The 20,791-nt window shown below is 34.4% G+C and overlaps 1 protein-coding gene across 1 annotated transcript in view; it reads left to right on the forward strand.

Moving 5' to 3' along the window:
* Positions 1 to 20,791, forward strand: part of GUCY2C (guanylate cyclase 2C) — a 112,124-nt gene that overhangs the window by 13,915 nt on the left and 77,418 nt on the right. The window contains exons 3-5 of the mRNA XM_074194537.1: positions 631 to 695; positions 3,987 to 4,202; positions 13,326 to 13,447. Of these exons, the coding sequence (XP_074050638.1) occupies positions 631 to 695; positions 3,987 to 4,202; positions 13,326 to 13,447 (403 nt within the window). The remainder of the gene's footprint in view (positions 1 to 630; positions 696 to 3,986; positions 4,203 to 13,325; positions 13,448 to 20,791) is intronic.

Genomic DNA, 20,791 nt, shown 5'->3' on the forward strand with positions numbered 1-20,791 from the left:
AATATCTGTCACTTGGTTCTTTTCTATGGGATTTTTGGTAATAGAATCATATCATTTGTTCTTTCCAAAATCCAGTGTTCTAATCATTACTATAATCAGGATCAAATTCAGTAAGAATACCTTGGTCTTTCATCATATTTTGTACATTTCAATACTTCTAGGAAGCTCTCTTTGCTAACTTAATCTTGGCTTCTCTTCTTTCCTCAAACTGTCTCCTATCCTGTCCCACAGATCCCTTTGATTTTGCATTTTTTGGTTTGGTCTACAAATTTCATTCCCACTTCTGGTACATTAAGACAATTTGGTCAATTCGCTATCAGGTGGATCTATGATTACAAGTCTTTATTTTCACCAATACCCATGGTTTCTCCTCTCTTTGACTTCTAATGTCTTGTCTTAATTCCCAGACTGATACCAACCAACTCATTTCTCTACTTTGTACTAAAGCACATCTATTCTATGCCAGTCTATCTCATCACCCTTTCTTCCCTATTGATATATTCTTTCATCTGTTTTATAAAGCTCAAAAATATGGAACATTTCATGAATATGCTAATTCTTTTTTACATTGTTCTAAAGTATATGTGCTGATGAAGCAAGGACTTATTGATGTGTACTTATCTTTTACAGGACGAAAAAACCTTGGGATGTGCTCTCATTGGACCTTCTTGTACCTATTCTACCTTTCAGATGTAGTAAGTTTCCTTCCTCCTCCCTTCTTTTTTCCTTCCTTCCTTCCTTCCTTCCTTCCTTCCTTCCTTCCTTCCTTCCTTCCTTCCTTCCTTCCTTCCTTCCTTCCTCTATTCTTTCTTCCCTCCTTCCCTCTCATTCCTTTAACACAGATGTAGTTTCTATTTCCCTTGGCGTGCTATTCTGAAAAAAATGTATGTGACTTTGACCTTAACTGATTTGCCAGGAAAACCTTTCTTCCAATTTTAATATAACACCCCAGACACAGAAGTCACCCAAAGTTCAGGAGCAATTTGGACCCCTTGTCTCTTAGAAAGGTTAATCTCGGTCATCCCCAAGAATGGGATTCAACCAAATATCTCTCCTCTTTTTTTGTGTTTGTTTGTTTGTTTCTTTCTTTCTTTCTTTCTTTCCAAGGCAATGGGGTTAAGTGGCTTGCCCAAGGCCACACAGCCAGGTAATTATTAAGTGTCTGAGGCCGAATTTGAACTTAGGTACTCCTGACTCCAGGGCTAGAGTTCTATCCACTGTGCAACCTGGCCACCTCCAAATATCTCTCCAGGTGTTTCTTATAAGAAAGTTACTTCTTTAATGTGAATTGCCTAACTAGTACACTTTAGAATTCTCTTTCACAATTCTTATTTGTTTGTTTGTTTTAATTAATCCTTCTTGCTCTTTCACTGTGGTGTAGTCTTAAGGCCAAGAAGACATATCCTAACTAGCTCATACATACCTCCTTTTCTTTTCTACCGGGGCTGTCATCCTTATGAAATCTCTCATCACCTCACACCTGGGCCCTTGCAATAGACTACTGAGTTGCTTTGTCTACCACAAGTCTCTCCCTACTCCAGTCCACCCTCCATTCAATTGTCAAAATGATCTTCCCCCAATCTATGTCTGACTATATCATTTCCCCTTGACCTACTCCTCATTTTTTTGTTGCTTAATCATTTCTGACTCTTCATGAAAACCCCATTTGAGGTTTTCTTGACAAAGATGCTGGAATAGTTTGTCATTTCCTTCTCCAGCTCATTTTTCAGATGAGAAAAACCAAAGCAAACAGGATTAAGTGACTTGCCCAGGGTCACAGAACTAGTAAATGCGTCAGGTCAGATTTGAACTCAGGAAAATGGGTCTTCCACACTCCAGGTCTGGCACTCTATCCTCTATTCCACCTGAAACTCTAGTGGCTTCCCATCACTTCCAGGATGAAATATAAATTTTTCTATCTTAATGTAAATATTTTATAACCTAGCCCCTTCCTACTGTTCTGGGCTTCTTATTATCTTAATCACCTATTTGTACTCTGACACTGCCCTCCTTGAAGTTTCTCAAACAAGCCTCCCTGTTTTCTCCTGCTCTGTGGCATTTTCCTCAGAATTCTTGTCCTCTTCATTACTGCCTCCTAACTTTTCCTGAATTCCTTCAATCCCAGCTAAAAAGGTTTTCTTTGAATCTCTAGCACTTAGCACAAGGACTGACATAATAGTTACTCAATATTTGCTTGTTGATAGACTATGTTACCCATGGCAAATCACTTATCTCTAGGGGCTATAGGCAGGGATTTGTTAATAAATTTAACAACTGGTCTGGGGTGGGGGGGTGGGGAGATGGATGTTTGCATGGATATAGTTTGAAGTTTAAATTGCATTATTAACAACTGATTTGCCAGGAAAACCTTTCTTCCAATTTTTGCTTTCACTTTTTTAAGTCTATGCAACCCACAGAACAACAAAAATTAAACCCTGATTTATTTGTAGGGTTTGTAAATGCTCATACTGAAAATTTAACAATCAGTTCCATGAGGTAAGATCTGATTTCAGCATATTCCTGAACCTTTCTTCCTAATCACTAATAAATTTATTTATATTTATAATGTTAGCCCCATTCAAATATTTACCCCTCCCCCAAAGCATGATTATTTATTCATATTCATTAGTATCATTGCACTGTCTTTTTGGGGTTGTTTTACTGATTGTTTATAGGCATTTCAAAAGAGAATGGCTTGAATATCAAATATAATAATAATAATAATAATTGAGAAAATTGATGAAGATCTTGAATATTTTGTGACAATTACTCTTTTTTGAGGCAATAAGGATTAAATTAAACTTAGGTTCACATAGTTAGTAAGTGTCTGAGGCCAAATTTGAACTAAAGCCCTCCTGACTTCAGGGCTGGTGCTCTGTGAGGCTGTGCAACCATACATTTTTATGCAGAATTAAACATGAAGTGAAGGATGCTGCTGTCATATAATTTTTTCAAAAAATGTGCCCACCCCAAAATCAACTCTCAATGAGTTCTTTGTTCATTCTGAGAATTAACTCTTAGTTCTAATGATAACTCAAACTTAGTTAAATATAAGATAAAATATTTTTGCAACCTGTATTTTTACTTTTCAGTAAAAGTTTCAATCAAACTTTCCCTTAGTATGTATCTACTTTTTAATATTGATCCCTGTTTAAAGTTGACTTTTAAAATTGCATTAATTTTTAATTAAATAAAATCTTTTAAATTAATTTTTTAATTTAATTTTTAAATTTAATTTAATTAATTTTAATTAATTTAAATTAAATTAATTTTAAAATATATTAATTTTTCTCATTTAAAGATAGTTTTTTAGTTTAGGATTTTTTTTTTGGAGGAGAAGGGGAAGTCTTGACAACTAAAAGTTGTCACATGGAAAAGTCTTCATACAATTACCAGCCAAATTCTCTTCTAATTCAAAGGCCCATAAGATAACCAACCAGCAGGGTCCTTCTGGGTCAGAGAAACTTCTCAGAGGCACAATAAGGCCAATTTCTCACTCCTGAGTACAATTTAATTCTTCCTTTTTCTCCACTTTGTCATCTTCCTCTCACTTGACCATTTCAAGGAAGAAAGGCATGATTGGAGAACCTGTAAGTAGAGATCTAGGAAGGATGGTTTGTGGGACAGAACAAGAAAATGATTCTGAAAAGAGACAAATTTCAAAGATTTGGCTGTCCCAAATCCTATGAATGAGATGGTATTTTTCTCACAATAGGAACAATAGTGGCAATAGCATAAGGTTTGACCCACTTGCCAATTCCAATTTCTCTAAACTAGAACAATATGATAAATCAAACTGAGAAATCAGCCTGAATGGGACGAACATTTTAAAAAGTTAGAACCCTTGCCTAAATGGTCTCAGTTAATCCATGAACAGTTATGCATATATTCCCAAAGAAGTTTAAAAGTGATTTGTCATTTTTATAAAAATTGACATTAATACTGCTTATCTTTCTTTTTGTTCTCCCCACTTCCCTCCCTTTTAGCCTTGACACCATTTTGGATTTCCCTATGATTTCAGCTGGAAGTTTTGGATTATCATGTGACCACAAAGAAACTTTAACCAGATTGATGTTTCCAGCTAGGAAGTTGTCAACTTTCTTAGTTGATTTCTGGAAGACTAATAACTTGCCGTTCAAAACTAGTTCGTGGAAAACAGCCTATATTTATAAGAGCAGTAATTATTCAGAGGAATGTTTCTGGTAAGAAGTTTTCTTAACATTATACTGACTTCTGAGAAAACATCTCTGGGATTGAATCATATTGCCTAGACACTTCTAGGGTCACTCCTTTCTTTTTATTGAAATGTTATTCCAAACTTGATAAACACTTCCCTCCCCTATGAACATTTCTCTACATATTATAGAACTTTGAATCCCTACAATGTTTTTTTATCCAAGCAATTATTCTGTGTTATTCAAGTAACCAAACAGAACTAGAAAATTAGTGTAATTTGTCTAGAGGAACAAAAAAGTCAAGAATCTCAAGCAAAACAAATTGACTAGGTTCAAAAGCAAATATTTTTCAATTTCAATCAATCAATATTTATTAAATGTTTACTCTGTTCCAGTTATTGTGCTAAGCCCTAGGTATACACAAAAAAGGCAAAAGACAATCCTTATCCTTACAATCTACTAGGAGAAAACATACAAATATATACAAAGCCAGTGCTACATGGGATAAACAGGAAATAATTAACAGAGGGAAGGTACTAGAATTAAGAGGTTCTGTAGAAGACTTTCATTAGAAGATGGGATTTTAGTTGAGTTTTCCAATGTGAGAAACAGCCAGAGAAAATGACCAGAGGCATGAGACAGATTTACTGGTTTGTGCAACAACCAGGAGGACAGTTTCACTAGATGTAAGGGTATATATGGGAGAGCAAGATGTAAGAAGATTTGGAAAGGTAGGAAGGGGACTAGGGTTTGAGGGTCTTTTGACTGCCAAAAAAAGTCATTTTGTATTTGATCCTGGAGGAGACAGCCACTGAAATTTATTGAGTAGAGGAGTGATATGTTTAGATTTTCCTTTAGGAAAATCACTTTAGTTGTTGAATGAGTTTAGATTGAAGAGGGGAGAGACTTGGGGCAGGCAGACCCATAATAAGCTATAGCAATAGTTCAAGTGTGAGATGATGAAGACCTATATTAGAGTGAAGTCAGTGTCAGAGGAGAGAAGGGGGGGTATATATTGAGAGATGCTATAAAGGTGGTATCAATAGAACTTGACAGCTGAGGGGATTAGAATACCAAATGGTAGAGGAAATTAATGAATCTTGCTGACTTTTTCTTGTGACACAGTTCTGATAGCTCAGTATTCAATTATGGGTCTAGTCTAGTTTCTATCTTTTGAGAAAACTTGATTCTATTATGGTTATTGGGAGAAAAATTTATGACATTGTTTGAACTTAACCCTACATGTCTGGGAAGTTGGACCATCTTTACCCACTATTTCAAGACCCTTAATTAAGGATATAGGTTTTTACTGACTGGAAGCCCAGTCAGGACCAAAGACTGATGCAAGATATTTATATGTCTCAAGCAACTCACATATCTCATCAGAAAAGAAATGGCCCCATATCAGTCAGTCATTCTTTTCATGTTTTTTTGATTGAATATAGACACTTGTGGGGAGTGGTTTCACAGAATTGCCCCTGTTTACTCTTTCCCCTCCACCTTGGAAAGTTCCTATTTTTTTCTACAATTAGAATTTGGATTACCTAACTTTGTAAATTGGCTAATTTTTTAAAAAGATTTTATTTATTTTGAGTTTTACAATTTTTCCCCTAACCTTACTTCCCTTCCCCCAACCCCATAGAAGGCAATTTGCCTTTACATTGTTTCCATGGTATACATTGATCCAAATCGAATGTGATGAGAGATAAATCACATCCTTAAGGAAGAAAAACATAAAGTAAAAGAGATAGCAAGATCTAAATTAAAGGTAATAGTCCTTGGTCTTTGTTCAAACTCAACAGTACTTTCTCTGGATACAGATGGTATTCTCCATCACAGACAGCCCCAAATTGTCCCTGATTGTTGCAGATTAAATGAGCAAGTCTATCAAGGTTGATCATTACCCCCCATGTTGCTGTTAGGATGTACAATGTTTTTCTGGCTCAGCATCAGTTCATTCAACTCCCTCCAGGCTTCCCTGAATTTCCGTCCCTCCTGGTTTCTAATAGGACAATAGTGTTCCATGACATACATACACCACAGTTTGCTAAACCATGCCCCAAATGAAGGACATTTACTTGATTTCCAATTCTTTGCCACCACAAACAAGGCGGCTATGAATATTTTTGTACAAGTGATGTTTTTACCCTTTTTCATCATCTCAATCAAAGGGTATGCACATTTTTGTTGCCCTTTGGGCAAAGTTCCAAACTGTTCTCTAGAAAGGTTGGATGAGTTCACAGCTCCACCAACAATGTATTAGTGTCTCAGATTTCCCACATCCCTTCAAACATTCATCGTTGTCTGGTCATATTGGCCAGTCTGAGAGGTATGAGGTGGTACCTCAGAGATGCTTTAATTTGCATTTCTCTAATAAGTAATAATTCAGAACAATTTTTCATATGACTATGGATTGCTTTGATCTCCTCATTTTTATGAAATGGTTACTTCTGTCATTTTTTACATTGCAACAATATTCTATAACATTCATATACTATTTTCCTGTAGTTGGTCACCCCCTCAGCTTCCCTTTCTTTTCTACTTCAAAAAAAGCTAATATAATTATTTTTGTTCATATAGATACTTTCCCTCTTTCTTTGTTCCCTTTGGTTTATAGACTGGTTATCACTGAATCTAAGAGTATGTATAGTTCAGTGACTCTGAGGGCATAATTCAAAATTGCTTTCCAGAATGGCTGTGCCATTTTACAACTCCTCTGACAGTATAGTATTGTATTTGTTTCCTCCCATAGCTCCTCTAGCATTTGTCATTTTCCTTTTTTATCAATTTTTACAATCTGATGAGTATGAGATGAAAATTCAGAGTTATTTTAATATATATTTTTGAAATTATTAGTGTTTTGGGACATTTTATATGGTTTTTAATAGTCATGTTTCTTCCTTGGAAAATTATATTTTCACATTCTTTGACCTTTTATCAATTAGGGAATGACTCTTATTCTTTAGAAATTATCATCCATTCTCTCTCTTAGAAATTATCATCAATTCTCTCTCTTAGAAATGAGAGTTACAAGAGAGAAACTTGCTACAAAGATTTGTTTCCTCTCTTTTCTCTGTTTGTCTTCTAATTTTAGCTAATTTTAATTATGTAAAACCTTTTTACTTGTTTGGAATCAAATTTTTCATTTTACCTTCTATCACACTCTATAGCTCTTACATAGTTATGAGCTTTCTCCCCTACCCTCCTACTTCCACTAGCCATAAATCTGAAAGGTATTTCTTCTTTTCTCCTCTTTTTTAAAAAATGATGCCAGCCTTTATTTCTAAGTCATATACTCATTTGAGCTTATTTTGGCATATATTTTGAGATGCTAGTCTATGTTTATTTTCTGTCAGATTGATTTCTAGATTACTTAACAGCTTTTTTTTCAAATAGTGAATTCTTACTCTAATAACTTGGATATTTTATCACATACTGGGCTACTGTGTTTATTTGCTTCTGCATCTTATGTACCTAATTGATTCCACTTATCAATCTCTCTATTTCTTAACTATTATTAAATAATTTTGACAATGACTTCCTTTTTTGCATAGTTTGATATCAGATATTGCAAGGCCTCTTTGTTTCCTATTTTCTCTCCTTTACTTCCCTTGAGAAATATTTTCTCTTTTTATTCTTCCAGATGAATTTTATTATTTTTGTCTATCCCTACAAAGTAATTTTTTGGTAAGTTAATTGGCATAGCACTGGATAAGAAAATTAATTTGGGTAAAATTGTCATTTTTACTACATTGACTTGATCATCCTATGAGCAATTAATATTTTCTCAATTATTTGGATTTGTTTTTATTCTGAGTGTTATTGAACAGAACTCTAGTATATTCCCAGTAGTGCATTTGCAATACAAGTAGTGCACTCCAAGCATGAAAGATGGTCATTGCAAAGAATAAATGAAGACTAAAAGACCACTTGAACTAGTAATTTAGAAATCATTGAAAACTTTGGAGGAGTAGTTTCAGTTAAGTGATAAAGTTGAAGTCAGATTACAAAGGGTTGAAGAATAAGTCAGAGGAGAGGAAAAGGAGGCAATGATGAGATAGCTTTTTTAAGGAGTTTGGTTAAGAAAGACAAGAAAGATATTTAGAGAATGGCAGGGTCTAGTGAAGGTTTTTGTTTTTTTTTTTTAGGTTTTTGCAAGGCAAATGGAGTTAAGTGGCTTGCCCAAGGCCACACAGCTAGGTAATTATTAAGTGTCTGAGACCGGATTTGAACCCAGGTACTCCTGACTCCAGGGCCCGCGCTTTATCCACTGCGCCACCTAGCTGCCCCAAGGTTTTCTTTTAAGGATGGTAGAAACTTGGGCACGTATGAAGTTAGTGGTGAAGGAACCAATGGTTAGGAAGAGGATGAAATGATTTTTATTATTTGGTTATTAACATAGTCCTTTGTATTTTTTCCTGTTCAGTCATTTTAATCATGTCTGACTCTTCATGACCACATTTAGGTTTTTTTCTTGACAAAGATACTGGAGTGGTTTGCCATTTCCTTCTCCGGCTCATTTTACAGTGGAAACAGGGTTAAAGGACTTGTCCAAGGTCACATAGCTAGTAAATATGTCTGAGGTCATATTTGAACTCAGGTAGATGAGTCTTAACACTAGGCATGGTGCTCTATCCACTTAAAAATCTAATTGCCTAATAGTATTTATAGTTTCTCAATGTTGAACCAACTCTGCTTTTCTGGTTTAAATCAAATCTAATAATAGTACATAATCTTTTTGATACATTGCTGTATCCTCTTTGCTAGCATTTTGTTTAATATTTTGTTTCCATGTGTAATAGAAATAGTATTGTATATTTTTCTCTCTCTCTCCCATTACTTAACCTGGATTAAGTATCAAAACTATATTTGTTTCATAAGATACATTTGGTAGAATCACTTTTCACTCTTTTTTCTGCAAGCAATTTATTTAATGTTGGAGATGTTTGTTTGATAGAATTAAATTGTAAATTCATCTGTTCCTGAGGGTTGGGTGGATTATGTTTCTTTGGAAGCTAATATACCTTATTCAATTTCTTTTTATGAGATTGAATTAGTAAATGCCTTATTTCTTATTTTGTTTGTCTTGAAATATTATATTTTAAAGTATTCATTTTACGTTGTTTTATTTATTTATCTAATAATTGTATATCTATATATTTATTTATTTGTTTGTTTTTCCAAATATGTAAAGAAAGCTTTCAACATTCATTTTTTGTAAAAATCTTTCCCTCTCAACCCTTCTCTTCCTCCTCCCTAAGATAGCAAGTAATCTGATATGGGCTCTATACACACAGTTGTATTACACATATTTCCATATTAGTCATTCTGTGAAAAGGAATCAGAACAAAAGGAAAAACCATGAGAAAGAAAAAATAAAGACCAAATTTAAAAAGTGAGAATAGTATGCTTTTATCTTCATTCAGACTCCATAGTTCTTTCTGTGGATGTGAATGGAATTTTCCATTACAAGTTTAAGCTATCATTTTTTGATTTTATAAAATGGGGTAAATGATGTCTAATAATGTTCATTATTTCTTCTGAATTGATTTGTTTTCTTTTTTAACAATTAGATTTCTTTTCTCTCCCTCTACCAACCACTGCCATGTTTTCCCCTTTATTTGATTCTTTTGTAGACCCCCCCCCCACTGAAGCCTTATTACATGCCTAATTCATTGATCAGCTCTTTCTCTCCTTTGTTGATGTAGATGTTTAGATACATAGATTTTCCCTAAAGGAACACTTTGACTGAATCTAAATGATTTTGTTACATTTTCTTATTATTGACTTTTTCTTTGATGAAATTTTCCATAGTTTCTACTATTTTTATAGTTTCTACGATTTCTACAATTTTTCTTTGATGAATTTTTTTTTTAGATTTTTCAAGGCAATGGGGTTAAGTGGCTTGACCAAGGCCACACGGATAGGTAGTTATTAAGTGTCTGAGGTCGGATTTGAACCCAAGTACTCCTGACTCCAAGGCCAATGCTCTATTCACTGCGCCACCTAGCCGCCCCACTTTGATGAAATTTCCATAGTTTCTATGATTTGTTCACTGACCAATATATTTTTTAAGATTAAATTCTTTAGTCTTTGTTTAACTTTGACCCATTCTTAAAAGGTCACTTATTGAATGTCATTGTTATGACACTGGTCAATAAAGTATGTGTTTAGTATTTCTGCTTTTCCACTTTGATTGTGAGCATATTTTGGCTGTTGTGAATATGCCATACCCAGCAAATCTATGTATCTATGTATCTATGTATCTATCAATCTATCTATCTACCTATCTATCTATCATCTATCTATCTACTCACCCATACAATCCTGAGTTTAATTCATTTGCATAAGACTTTCCTCATAGGTTAAAAGAATGATTTTTTTTTGACACTATGCCTTCCTGAGGCACAGAACTAATGAGAGCTTGGGAAAGAAGAATTCTCATCTTTTAGCTTTCAGATTTGAGAAAAGACAAAAGTGGTTCTAGGATCTCTTTAGGGAAAGGTTTCTAGATTCAGAGAGTCTTCAGGAAGAGATCAGAGTTTAGACAAACTAGAATCTTGAGAATATTTCTATTTCTAAGTTTTTGGATAATTTCTCCCTGTGTGAGATTGGGATTTCTATTGAATTTCTGTCTTGCTCCCAAAGAGAAACTCCTTTACTCTCTGTATTTTCTGTTATATTCTAATCTTTATAAAATTTCTAATTTCTATTTGCTATCATCTTGGATAAATGGGTTTGTGTGCTACTCATTATTGTGGTGGTCTTTGCGTAATTGGCATTTAGAGGGAAGGAATACAAGACTTTGAATTTTGTAGCTTGAGACACATTCCATAATTGGGGATAGCAATCAGAAGAGTTGTTTAAACTTAAATAATATTTTCACTTAGAATAGCAATAGTTAGGATGGCATATAGAGTCTAGTCCAATATTCTTTTGCCCAACATGTCTCTATATGCAGAGGAGAGGAGGGGGAGAGGAGGAGAGGGGAAGGAGGAGGGGAGGGGGAGAGGAGAAGAAGGAAGAAGAGGAGAGGAGAAGCTTCCCTATTGATAGGAATCAAATTCTTCTGGAGAGAAGGATGAGTGAGTACCCAGAGATATCTTTTCATGCCTGCTAGTGACTTTTAGTCAGATCCATGCAGACATATCATAATCTACATGAGCAACACACACCTCCTCTACACACATACACACACACACACACATATATATAAACACATAAACATATATATATGTATATACATATATACTCCTTTTAGTCCCTATTTAGAAATCATAAGAGATTTAACTTTTCTAAAATTATATTCAAAGTATTAGCTTCTTTCCTGTTTATCTTTTTTTAGATTTGCATGGGTAAGCTATATTGAGGTCTCCAACTATCTTTATTTGTCACTGTTAACTGGTTTAATTTTTCTTTTAAATACTTAAAATATTATTTCATTTGGTATATATATTACATAATTATATTACTTTAAAAATCTATAGTAACTTCAAGTATAATGAAATTTCTCTGCTTAATCTCTTTTAAATATAGCAAGTTTTACTGTTGCTTTGTTTGACATCATGAATACTCCAATTTTTTTAATCACCAGATATATAATAAATTTTATTGTAGCCCTTGACTATGTGAATGTTTCAAATATTTTTTCAAGACAATGTATTGTTCAATTTGAATTTCTAATCCATTCTATTACCCTCCTCTGTATTAGTGGTGAATTCAGTTAATTTATGTTCATAATTAGGACTATTAATTATTTAATTAATTCCATCATATTCTCTTTCAATTTTTCTTTTCTTTGACCCCTACCTCCTCTTTCCAAAGAAGAGTTAGTGAAATAGAAGAAATATGATCAATATTAGTAAAATATAATCAAAGTAGTCTTCAGACTTGTGTTGGAATCAATTTGAATTGACTCACTAGAACTGATTGTTAAATTATCAGTGTCAGCATTTTCACCTCAAAACACCAGGACTTGGTTTATTGTTTTCTTGATTGTCTAGACTTAAGAAAATCATAGAAAAAATGTTTAAACTTATAAGTGTGTCTTGTGTACATTTTTCTCCAGAGAACTATTTGTTAAACATTTACCAATACAACACCTGTAAATGAGTAAGGTTCATTGGATACTCCCTTCATGCAACCCTCCACTATGTTTGGTTTTCTTTTCACTCATTCTGCTTGTGAGAAATAGTAAGTTCCTTATTTCTTCCCTACTTTAGCTTTCTTTTCTCCCTCTTTTAAAACAAACAAAACAGAACAAAATCCTATTTGTCTTTCTTAGCTTCCGCTAAGAAAAATAGTGGGTGTATATCTATAGCTATAGTTCTATCTATCTATCTATTGACAGACTACCTATATGCAAGATAGTATACTGAATAGAGCACTGGCCTGGAATCAGGAAGACCTGAGTTCAAATCTAGCCTCATATAGTTACTAGTCTCTTGGCAGGTTGCTTAAGCTCTTTTTGCCTCTATTTCCTTATCTATAAAATGAAGACGTTGAACTAGAAGGATAATAATATCTATATCCTTGGATTATGAGAATCACAATAATTGTAAAGTACTTAAAAATATTGGGCTTTTGAAGTGATTTATATCTTCTCTTCTCCTCCAATAGCACTTAAATACTTTCCAATTTCTCAAATTTAATTTACCTTTCTAGGTTTCTATTTTCTCCTATGTTTGTGTATCAAGATCTGTTTTTTTTAAATCAGAAATTCTTAAAAGTTCTCTGCACTATTAAGAATTCATTTTTCATTATTTCAATCTTATAAAGTTAGATTATTCATGGTTGTAATAAGCTATCTTTTGTCTTTTGGAATATTGTATTCCAAGATTTTCTCTCGTTTATATTAGAACACAGTCTTTTCGGATCTCTTTATGGTTCTTTGGCCCTTCCTTTAAAAAAAACACTTCATTCTTCTAGATAAATAATTTTTGATTTTTTAAAATGTGTCTTCTGTCCATAATGAAGTCCTGTTAGTTTATACAACTATATTAATTTTTATTATCATTATAGTTTTGTTTATCATTACAGTGATACAGTCAGACTCTAGAATGCAAGCCAATAAACATTTCAATTAATTTGAGAGTGTGAAAGGTCACAGAGAAATGCAAATTGGTTGCCAGAATTTCTATTGTTTTCCAGGTACATCAATGCTCTGGAGGCTGGAATTTCCTATTTCTCACAAGAACTTCAATTCAAAGATATATTGAGAACTGATGATCAGGTTCGTGGTATTTTGAGGGATAAGAACAGGAAAAGCAATGGTAAGAAACTCGTCTAACTTTTTTTCTTTAGAGCAACCTCTTCTAAAGTCTATTACTTACTTTCCCTCAAATCTAGTATGTTATTCTTGCTATCTTTTTTCAAGATTGTATTTTTAGATTTTCTGCCATTTTGTATATTTGTAGTATTGCCCCACTTTATTTGCTTATATTAATCATTGAGTGAAATTCAAAAATCTATGCTGAAATGAGAAAGCAGAATTTTCAGTGTTCGATTAGCAAAGAAAAGGACAAGTAATTTTTCATATGCCAAAATAATGCTTTCCTTGGATCATCAATTAAATGTGTATTTTCATTTCAATAAACATTTAAAGGTCTGCTATTTGTTCAATGTTGAAAATATTGAGAAAAATCAAGAGTCTTTTCCTCATATATCATGGTTATTTCTTCCAATAATAGGAATGAATTTGTGTTGATCCATTTACATTCTTTTCTCTGATTGTTCTTATTGTTGAAGAGTTCATATCTGTGCAGATCTGGTGTTAGGGAAATAAGCAACATTTTTCTTTGAAGCCTTCTCATCTTCTTTTCCATGACTTTTCCCCTCTTTATGAAGTCTCAGTCATTTCAAGTGCTTATTATTCTTCTCAGCTAGTTGTCAAGTTGATTTAATAAACCTATCCCAAATAAAATGTAGGTGCTATAGGAATATTTATTTTTATTTCTATAATGAGAACTAAAACAGAGATGATTACCACTGTCATGGGATATGTATCAGGAAAAGTTTAGTTGGAAGAGGAATTCCCTATTACTGGTGAATACCTTCAGAAATTCCCGTTTAGGGATGACATGTTGATTGCAAGCTGTCCTTGAATACTACAAGAATACATATTGCCAAGATTTTGTCACAGAGGAACTACAGCTTACTGAGTTAGTTTTTCAGTAGACTGATAATGACGCTGCTGAAGATAACTACTAACATTCATTTAGTGCTTACCATGTGCCAGTCACTGTGATAAGTACTTTACAATTATTGTGATTCTCATAATCCAAGGATATAGATATTATTATCCTTCTAGTTCAACGTCTTCATTTTATAGATAAGGAAATAGAGGCAAAAAGAGCTTAAGCAACCTGCCAAGAGACTAGTCACTATATGAGGCTAGATTTGAACTCAGGTCTTCCTGATTCCAGGCCAGTGCTCTATTCAGTATACTATCTTGCATATAGGTAGTCTGTCAATAGATAGATAGAACTATAGCTATAGATATACACCCACTATATACAAGTATTGTTTATATCTGACAGGTGCTGAAATTGGACTCTGTTATAGATTGGGAATTGAATAGGAAGAAGAGAGAAGATTAGATTGCATTTGGGAAATACAATATTTTTCAGTGATTCCAAGATCCCCACTGACACAAAAAGACATTTTTCTTTATTTCTGTGGCACTATATGATTGTTTAGTCAGTCACTCAGTATTAGTCATTTTTATATTGCAGGTATTATGCTCAGTACGAGGTATAGAAAGAAAGGCAAAAACTGTTCCTGAATTCTGGGAGCTCACATTTAATGGGGCAAAAACATGATATATATATATATATATACATATATAGATAGATAGATATAGATATATATGTATATATATGTTTATATATATTGTGTGTATAGAAAGGGGGAGGGAGAGAAGAGGGAGGAAGAAGGCAGAGACAGAGACAATAAGAGACAGAGAGAGAGAGAGAGAGAGAGAGAGAGAGAGAGAGAGAGAGAGAGGTATCAGAGACCAAATGCTTCTTACAGAAGGTTAGATTTGAGTCTTGAAGAAAACCATGGAAGTCAACAGGCAGAGGAAAGAAGGTGAATTTTCCAGGTATAGGGGACAGTCAGTGGAAAGGCTTTGAGTTGGAGATAGAGTATCATGTGGAAGAAACAGTGAGAGGGCAGTATTGATGGATTTTAGAGTATGTCAAGGATAGAAAGTGTTAATAAGATTGGAAAGGAATGAGTTGTGAAAGCCTTTAAATGCCAAATAGATAATTTTGTATTTGATCCTGATAACAGAGAACCTCTGGAGATTATTATATAGAGGAGCAGTATTTTTCAATCTGCATTTTAGGAAAATCATTTTGGAGTTTAATGGAAGATGGGTCTGAGTGAAGAGAGTCTAGAATAATGTTTGTCCTTCATTTCAAGGAAGACCACAACATCATAGAAGTGATGCCATGACAAGCACATGAATTCGATTTGAGTGAGGGAGTTGCTGTGCTGTCACCAGCCTCATTTTCTCCTCTAGAGCCATCTGGGTCCAGTGGCCAGATGTGAATCAGGAATACTGGAGATGGCCCTGGATGTGAGGCAATTGGGATTAAGTGACATCCCCAATGTCACACAGCTAGTAAGTGGCAAGTGTCTGAGCCTGGATTCAAAGTCCCATCCTCCTGACTCCAAGACCAGTGCTCTATATACTGCACCACCTAGCTGCCCTGAAGAACTGTGGTGTAGAATGACTCAACTTTTGTTTTATTTTGTTGTTGTTTTTTTTTTTTTGCAAGGCAATGGAGTTGCCCAAGGCCACACTAGCTAGGTAGTTATTAAGTGTCTGAGGTCAGATTTGAACTCAGGTACTCCTGAATCCAGGGCTGGTGCTTTATCCACTGCACCACCTAGCTGCCCCATGACTCAACTTTTGAAGAATCAAAGTTGTAGTTTTCACAAGAGAATATAAAGGGGTACATGGTAGATGGAAAGAGGTTAGAATATGAGATCATACCAGAAAAAGCATAAAAACCCTCAAAGAAGTAGATTAAGGAAATGGAAACAAAATTAACCATGAATTAAGACTGAAGAATAAAAGGATAGTCAGAATGTTGCACTGCAATCCATAGTAGGTTCAAACATATAGAGGATGCTTCAAACATAATGGTTAGCCCTCCCATCTCATGGAATCCCTCTCTTCTTTTAAGATGCATCACAGGCATCATCCTCTGCATGAACTATCCTGATGCTTCCATTTCTAGACCCCTGTTATCTAAACTATCTTATATTTAACCACTTTGTGGAGAGTGGAATAACATTCTATATTTATGCTATATATATATATATTTATGCTGTATATTTTTATTCATATATGTTTTCTCCCCCTTTAGAATGTTAGCTCCTTGTAAATAGGTATTATACCATTGTTTATGCTTATATCTTTAGCTTCTAGCAAAGTAAATTCTTGTTGATTGAATGATTAAGTGAATATGTGGATGAGTTGGGCTCTGTATTATTGGAGAGAGTTCCCACATAAATGAGATCATAAATCTATTGAGATATTGTAGGACATATTTTTAAAAGGGTCTCTGGATGACCAAAAAGACTGAAAACTAAGGGATTTAAATGTAAAATGAAGATAATAATACACTACCTTCCAATTTCACAAATGTTACTCTGAAAGCCAAATGAGATAGTATACAGAAAATTCTCCCTAATTTCTATTTATCTTAGGTTCTCCATCTGTAAAATGGGGATAACCACCTTCCAGGGTTGTTATGGAAATCAAATGAAATAATCTTTATAAAGTGCTTAGCTCACAGTGCCTAGCATATAGTAACATTAAATATAAATGCTAGCTATTATTAGTCTTATTAATAAATCAAAAAGCACATTATTAAAAGGAGGTAGTAGGAGCTAGAATAAAAACATTTTGAATGCTAAGAATTTCAGGCATCATAGGCAAAGGAGAAACTTTCAGTCAGGGAGGTTTTTCTAAATGCTCAATTAATAACCCTCAAAAGCTAAATGAAGCACAAAGCACGTGCAACATACTCAAACAGGTACAAGGGTTATAAAACTGTGTATCTTTTCAAGGAGATTACATCCTTGTTGAGGAAATGGGACTTACACAGAGACACTATGTATTTGGTCACCTGATTTTCTTATTCCTAAAACCAGATCTATTTCTTTGAGGTTCTGGCATGGGGTCCAAGGTTGTTAATAGATGGAGAAGTTCCAATTCAGGTCTTAGGGATAATTCCTACTATATCATTTAACAAGCCATGTCAATAAGCATTTTAAGGGCTTACTAAGTGCTAGGCCCTTTAGGAAAATCATTTTGGCATGGGCCAGAATGGAGAGTGGGCTAAACTCCAAGGATACTAAAAAAAAAAGACAAAAATAATACTTGTTCTCCAGTTGTTCACAGTTTAATAGGAAAAACAACATGCAAATAATAATGCATAAGCAAGCTATAGACAGGAGAAATTGGAGATAATCACAGAGGGAAGATACTTACATTAACAGCTATTAGAAAAGGAGGGATTTTAGTTGAGACTTGAACGAATCAGGGAAGTTGGAGGTGATGATCATGGAGAGAATTTGAGACATCAATGAGAATGCAGAGTTGGGAAATGGAGTTTCCTGTTCAAAGAATGGTAAGGAAGTATTGTTACTGGAGTGGAGTTAATTGTAAGAACACCGGCAATATTGGAAAGATCCAGCATATAAAGGTGTTTGAAAGTCAAATAGGGGCTTTTATTTTTTATTATGGAGATAATAGGAACCAAAAGTTTACTGAATGATGGTGGGAGTAGGAGGAAATATGGTCTGACATGTGCTTTAGGAATATCAGTTTGCTAGATGGAGGATGGATTAGAATGAGATAAGACTTGAAGCAGGTGGACCATCCATAAAACTATTGCAATACTATAGGCATGAGATGATGAGGGTGTACTTGAGTGTATTAGGGTGGTTGCAATGTCAGAGAAGAAAGAAAGGGATGAATGGAGAGATGCTTTGGTAACAGATTAGATATAGGGTCTGCGAGAAACTGAGACTTTGAAGGTACTATCTGGATTGCAAATCTGGATCAATGGTAGAATTATGTGCCCTTTGGTGACTAAGACAGAAAAAGGGAAGTTAGGAGCAAAGAAGAGTTTTGGGGAAAAGATAATGGATTCAATTTTGTATTTGATGAATTTGAGATGTGAGTTGGAGGTTAGGGGTAGATAGTTTTGAGAATCATCTACATAAAGATGATAATTGATCATGGGAACTTTCACCAAATGAATTATTTTAGAGAAGAAAAGGCCCAGGGCAAAACACTGGGTTAGTTAGCACAACCTGGTTGAAGATCTAGCAAAATAAACTGAGGAGTGATCAGACAAGGAGGATCAGGAAAGAGCAGTTTTTGAAAATCTAGGAGGAGAAAAGGATTGTCAACAATTTCAAAGACTGCAGAAAGATCAAGAAAGATGAGGATTAAGAAAAGGTCCTCAGATTTGTTGATTAAGAGATCACTGCTAACTTTGAAGAGTGTAATTTCAGTTGAATGATGAGATAGGAAGGCAGATTGTAGAGTGTTAAGAAGAGAGTGAGAGAAAAGGAAATAGAATTTCCAATTATACATGACCTTCTCAAATAGTTTAACCAAGAAAAGGAGCAAAGATAAAGAATAATAGCTAGTGAGGATGGATAGATCCATTGAGGGCTTTTTGAAGAAGACAAGGGCTTGTCTGTAGGCAATAGAAGCTGCCACTAGACAGAGAGAGACTGAAGAAGACTGAGAAAGAGAAGATGATAGAGGGGATAATCTACTGAAGAAGATAAAATAGAATGGGATCACTTGTGCATGTAGCCTTGAAAAAAGAGAAGGGTCACTTCCTTATATAAGATAGGAGGAAAGAGGAGACAGTAAATGAAAGATGAAGTGATGAGATAAGTAGAGTAGGAGAGTGAAAAATGAGTTAAAGTTCTTGACTGAAAGGGTTGGGGTAGAGGGATTTATGGGAGGTTGGAGGAGAGATGAAAAGATATAGTAGATAGCGAATCAGTTAAGGAAGCATGAAAAGCATGGCACTGTCATCATAAGGAGGTGAAGTGCAGGTGAAGAAATTAGTGTGGAGTTGATGTTGTAAGGAGATTTGAATTGAATTATTAAGCTCCCAGATATAAATTTTATATAAGGAAATTCTTTGATATAATTGAAACTAAGGAAAATTAGTTATTTAAAAAATCATGTCTAGCAAAAATATTTCAGATTGTAGTTGGCATTATATTCTTTTCTATGCAGTTTTTGTATTTATGTCTGGATGCAAAATTGTGTAGGAAGGATGTTGACAAGCCTGAGTGTATTCAAAACTGGGAGACCAGGAATGTTCGAAACAACTCAAAAATTCAAGAAATGTAAATTATAGATTAGTTGGCTTTGATTTTTATTACCAGAAAAATTCTTGAAATCCCTATTGAAGGACTAGTTTATGAGTACTTAGAAAGTGGTAAATAGTGACCACTAAAAGTTAGCATAGTAACTTCACCAGAAACAGGAAACAGGTTATACTGAACTAACTTAATACCCCATGTTGACAGAGTTAACATTAGGAAAATGCTCTAGATATGATATACTTAGATCTTAATAAAATGCTTAGATAAAATTTTGTGTTTTTTTGTAAAGCAATTGGTGTTAAGTGACTTTCCCAGAGTCACACAGCTATTTTAAAAAGTATCTGAGACTAGATTTGAACCCTGGTTCTGTGTACTCCAGAGCTGGTACTATATTCCCAGAACCACCTAGCTATTTGATAAGTTTCCCATGTTATCCTGATTAATAATCCAGCAAGGCCAAAGACAGTATAGTTTGTGTATTTGGAGTCATTATGGTTCAATTCAACAAATATTTATTCAATGCTTATTATGTAATAGATGCTGGAAATACCAAGACAAAATTGTTGTTCAATCATGATACACTTTTTGTGACCCCATTTGGGGTTTTCTTTATAAAGATACTAGAGTGGTTTGTCATTTCCTTTTCCAGCTCATTTTAAAGAGGAGGAAATCGAGGCAAACTGGTTTAAATGACTTGCCTAGGTTCACACAACTAATAAGTATTTGAAGTTGGATTTGAATTCCTGACTCCAGGTCTCACATTGTATCACCTACCTACCCTAAGGAAGAGTCTTTTACTTCAGGAAGTTTAAATTCAACTGATGGGTGGGGGATATCTACACAAATCGTTCAATTCTAGGTTATTTGATAAGGTAGGAAAGTGAGAGGGAATTAGAATTAGAATCATGGAGAATATGGCACCTGAGTTGAGCCTTAGAGGTAGTGTTGATAAGGAAGCACACTCTATGTCCAGGGGGCAGTTTAAGCAGATACACAATGACTAGAGGTGGCACAATATTGGCTTGGAAAGAACTGTCCAGTGGAATGCCTCAGATATCTGCCCTTGACCTGTGGTGCTTAATACTTTAATAATTAACTTGGCTGAATCCATAGAAATTTAGCAATTGATATGAAGATGGGAAGGAGAGTTAACACATTGCATGATAGGGTCAGGATTCAACAGGCTAGGGCAATGAAGAAATTTAAAGTTAGAGATAAACATAAATTCTCATTTGGTCCTT

Source organism: Macrotis lagotis, chromosome 7, assembly GCF_037893015.1.
Source record: "Macrotis lagotis isolate mMagLag1 chromosome 7, bilby.v1.9.chrom.fasta, whole genome shotgun sequence".
In the NCBI taxonomy this organism is placed as follows: Eukaryota; Metazoa; Chordata; class Mammalia; order Peramelemorphia; family Peramelidae; genus Macrotis; species Macrotis lagotis.